General features: G+C 40.9%; 1 protein-coding gene across 1 annotated transcript in view; it reads right to left on the bottom strand.

The window, feature by feature from the left end:
• The window catches only part of LOC113823224 (translation initiation factor eIF2B subunit delta), an 8922-nt gene that overhangs the window by 931 nt on the left and 2991 nt on the right, over positions 1-5000 (bottom strand). Inside the window, exons 2-6 of the mRNA XM_070119299.1 lie at positions 2516-3850; positions 2063-2250; positions 1635-1814; positions 230-413; positions 1-46 (exon numbers count right to left, since the gene is read on the bottom strand). The exon at positions 1-46 is cut by the window's left edge and continues 135 nt beyond it. Of these exons, the coding sequence (XP_069975400.1) occupies positions 1-46; positions 230-413; positions 1635-1814; positions 2063-2250; positions 2516-3850 (1933 nt within the window). The remainder of the gene's footprint in view (positions 47-229; positions 414-1634; positions 1815-2062; positions 2251-2515; positions 3851-5000) is intronic.

Below are 5000 nucleotides of genomic sequence, written 5' to 3'. Positions count from 1 at the left end.
CGCCGTTCATCATGACTGATTCTGCTTCTACTACTACCTTGGTTACCTGATACAGCCAAAAGCAAAGAAATAAGATCCTGAATTGTAAAACATCCATTAAAACCTAATTTGGTGATATGCATGCACAAAATAAAACCTCAGTATAAACAATAATGAAATTCAATGGCAAAAGTTACAGCATATCTTTTAGCACTCACTCTACACACGGCAAAAGCTTCTCAAAACTGACCTTGTGCATAATGTGGGTGACATCTGTAATGAGACGGTAATACGTGGGAACACCCATAGCAGCCAGTTGCTTGACCATATCTGAACCCGTGGGAGGAAAGGGTGAGTCTGCAACCACAACACTCACATTCATGCAACTGCTGCCATTTCGTGCGGCTTCAACCATGTCGCAAACAAGAGCTGAACTGGATATCAAGAAGAAAATGTATTAATACATGAATACACACAAATCATAAAAAACTGAAGCACAATAATTTTCATAAATACAAAAAATTACAAACATACAAAATGTGCACACACACACACAAAATCACACACACTCACTCTCTCACACACACTCACTCTCTCACACACACTCACTCTCTCACACACACTCACTCTCTCACACACACTCACTCTCTCACACACACTCACTCTCTCACACACACCCACTCTCTCACACACACCCACTCTCTCACACACACCCACTCTCTCACACACACCCACTCTCTCACACACACCCACTCTCTCACACATACTCACTCTCTCACACATACTCACTCTCTCACACATACTCACACACTCTTATAAGTAACTAACCACTGGCTGTAAACAGAACCTGTACAAGTTAATCTACAGAAACTTTGATTGTATCCAATTAGGCCCCCTGACCCCCTACATAGCCAAGCAGGGTTCCCATTGCAGCTAAGACAAAGTAACAAATCAAATTTTAACCCACTTATGATGGGTGTCCCATATATGAGACACCCTGAAAAGTAAACCGGTGTCCTGCCGATGCAACACCAGATCAGAGCTCGCGCTCTGATTTTGTCACCTGTTGCGAGTGGCGCACAGGCAGGCTGCTGGACTCATCCATACACTGATTTTGAAGCCACCCAGAAAATATTATTTTTGGTTTATAAATGTACCATCTCTTGTGGGTTAAATAGGGTAAGAGTGATACTACTACTTAAAAAATCTATCAAATAAAGGAACAAAGACATGATTCTCTTAATCTGTTCTGAATGCAAGCAATATCACCATAAAGGCAATGCCTGCAATGCTGTCTTCTGCATCACTTTAACTCCCAAAGGTGATGAAGAACAACCACATAACACTCCCTACTGATAGTCTAACACTCTAGAACATACTAACAAAGGAAAAAACAAATGAAATAATGCAGAATGACCACAAGAAAATACCTCATGAAACATTTCTCGGCATGGGAACAAACCTGGGTTATATCTGTAGTATGCCAGAAGCCCTACTTGAGAGGGGGTCAAGTTTTCCCTAAATTTCTTTAGTACAGTTTTCATTTTACAGCAAAAGAGTGGATACCTTTTGATTACATTCTATGTGTATATTCATCAATTCTCATCAATATATAAAAATGTAATCACTTTCACATGCATTGGAAATATGCTTACTAGCCAAATGTAAGAATAACATCTCCATCCTTGAGTAACTGGGCACCATGAGTGGCTATGGTGCTGCTGGCGAGGTTGATGTTGTCGCAAACATACTCATCAATGGCTGTGCGTAACAAGTCTTTGGCTTGTGCCTCGGGGACATTCGGCTCGATGCTGTTTATCTTGTGCTTCAAAAATCTGAAATAATAACCATTTTCTTAAATTTCTTTTTCTTAATTTGATGTAATTCATTGCATACACCCAGAAAGATATAGAGGATGAGGAAAAAATATTAATAACAAGGTTTATATCTATATCTCAAATTTGATACAATAAAGAATCAATCAACTATGCCAGGCCTATGTATTTCAATAAAAATGGGAAATCAGGAAAAAAAAAAAAATAATAAAATAAATAAATAAATATTACAACCAATAAGCACACACCTGACGGCATTGTCCATTGCAATTGCCAGAGGACGACAAGCATGGAGGTGTGCCACATTAGGCACTATCTTCTCTGCAAGATCTCTGGAGAGGTCACAAGACTCAGGTGTTCTATAGTCATTGATGAATCTCTTCAGAGCAGCTAATGTTGCAATTACCCGTGCAGTTGACCCATCCACAACACGGTCCTGTGTAAATTTCATATGACAACAAGCTAGCATGATAAATAAATTTGCAATAGTTCAATCTCTCACATATACTTTGATCAACATAAGACAGTACAGTAGTCAATGGGTTAGATTTAACATGTGCACTACATAAAAACATTTTCCACTTCCCTCCAAAATCCCTGTTGTAACTCTTAATAAGAGGAAACCTTGTGAGCTCTACCTATCATATTACCGTAATAGAAACAGGACAACAGCTCAGTGTAGTTTACTGGCATAATCCTACCTTCATCTTTTGACCGAGAGTCCTTATAGCAGGGTGGATGGAATCACTGTTGACAGGTAGTGATGGTGGATGCGACGTGTAAGGGGTGAGGTGGCCTAGCAGTGGGATTCTCCGCGAGCTGTCCTTCTCCACACTCTTCTTGTCCCTAAAGCGCCTCCCATCAGCAAACTTTTTGGTTTGTGGTGCTTTTTTAGCTTCCTCACGTATGATCTTTTGAGACTGAGGCTGGCTCTTTTTCTGCTTCTCTGCTTCCTGCTGTGCTTTTGCTAATGCTTTAGCCTGCCTCTGGGCTTCCTGCTTCTCACGTCTTTCCCGCTTCAGGTCTGCTTTTGACTTGCCACTGCCATCTTCAACCCCTTCTTTCTGCTGCGGCTCCTGCCCCTGCTTACACTGCTGCGGAGGTGCTGCTTTCTCCTCTGCTGGCTTGCTCTGAGCCTTAGCTTCCTTCTGGTTTTGAGGAGGTGGCTTTTTGTTTTCCTTTGTGCTCTCATCTGTACCACCTTCCTTGGCTTTGCTCTGATCACCTCCTTTCTTTTTTCCTGCTTTCTTTGCCTCCTTCCTGGCTTTCCTCTCCATTTCTATTTCTTCTCTTGACTTCTCTGCACCAGGGTGCTCTTCAGTACCTTTACCTTTTGATGATGATGTTTCAGAAGCAGGTTTTGCGACTGGAGATACCTTAGTAGCTGTATTCTGATTTTGCTGAGGGACACTAACAGGCTTGGTTCCACCAGAAGACATCTCTTTACCTCCATGTTGCAAGACTATATTTTCCAGCAACTGGCAAAGACTAGCAAGCTTTTGGTCAGACATCTTTCCCTGTTTATTCTCACTACTTGATGGACAAGTGGTAGAAAAATTAGCTTGTCTTGGCTCTGTTCTCTCAGCACTTTTCTCTAATACCTGCTTTGTTGAAGCAGTTGCATCTGCAACTACTGATGCTGCCAATGGTGAGGATTGGGGGACCTGTGCATTGATGGTTGGCGAGGAAGAAGGTTGCCCTTTTGCTCGCCCTGGTGTGCCTGGTCTGGATCCTTTAGACTGGGTTCTCTTAGCTGGCTTGCCCTCAGGATTCAAGCCCTTCCTCTGAGGTGCTGAATTCTTGGGAGATTCCTTGCCTTTGCCCCCTGTAACTGGAGATCCTTGCTGGGAATTGGCTACCTTAAGGGGTCTATCAGGACACTTTTCTGCAGAAGTCTTCAGCAAACAGGCTGCTGACACTGGCCTCTCTACAGGTGGTCCATCGGGAGAACACTGCAGCTCAGAATCCGGTTGGTTCTCTGTCTGAGAGCTCCGATTCTTGGCGGCCTTGCCAGTTCTCTTGTGTCTGGGATTGCCCTGAAAATTTTTTTAAAAACTAATATCACCTAAAGGATAATGGAGAACATTCTACGAGAAAGGGAAATTACTGACAACAAATAATCATAATCAATGTCAATATACTCATTGGTCTCTCACACACACACTTAAACATGCACATCACTCACACACACATACATCTAGCCAAAACAAAATGTTGCCGAGCAAACTTTAAGTATATCTTCCCAATCTGAAAACTAAAAAAATCAAAGAAGAGTCAATTATTAATGATGAACATTATCTATATTAGAAAAGGTAATAAGTCATGCATTTGTCATTCAATTTACAGATGAAAGAACTAATTAACTATATATATACAAAAAAATGTCTTTATGAGGAATTAAGAAAAGTAGGAGAAATGAAAGGAAAGGCAGAAAGAGAAGGATGAGGGAGAGAATGTGACAAAGGAAGAGAAAGAGGAGATAAAGAAAGGAGAGAAAGAAAATTAATAGAAAGGGATAAAAGAGAAAAAGGAAGATAAAGATAAAGGAAATGAGGAGAAGATGGAGGAAAGCATGGAGGAGGGAGTTGGAGGAGGAAAAGAGAGTAAAAGAACATCAAGATGATAAAAACAAAAGAAAAAAAAAAAAAATTATAAATCACATATCATGACAAAAAAGGAAATTTCCTGTCAGCTGTTTAGGATTTAATAATGTAGATATCATCAAGTAGCTATCACAAGGCAAGTTATCCAAAGCCACATCTAATAAGCTTAAACTCAGCTGAGATATATTTAGTCCAACAGCCTTCTATAAGACGCCATTTCAAAGCTTATAGTCCACAATATCCCGTGCACACTCATTTCATCATCACATTACAATGACAGTTATATTCATGCAAGCTAAAGACCATAATTAGAGGAAGAATATATAACCCTTATTTCATGTGCAATTTTGCAGACAATCTAACTGGCCCAGGATCACGATACCAATGGCAGAAATCAAGTGTGGCTTGCATAAAATACCGCAATCAGTCCGCGCAACTTACTGGCGTTTGGACGAAACACTGAATGGTACTTTCAACAGAACACTTTCAACCACCAATTACCACTGCCCCTCACGTCAAAATGCCACCCCTGGAAGAATTATTGCGGAAGTCTGGACATATCCCAGAGTCTCCCCTGGAACAA

The sequence above is a fragment of the Penaeus vannamei genome, unplaced genomic scaffold, assembly GCF_042767895.1.
Source record: "Penaeus vannamei isolate JL-2024 unplaced genomic scaffold, ASM4276789v1 unanchor26, whole genome shotgun sequence".
NCBI classification, from domain to species: Eukaryota; Metazoa; Arthropoda; class Malacostraca; order Decapoda; family Penaeidae; genus Penaeus; species Penaeus vannamei.
The sequence above is the reverse complement of the archived record's forward strand: the minus strand, read 5'-3'. Positions and strand labels throughout refer to the sequence as shown.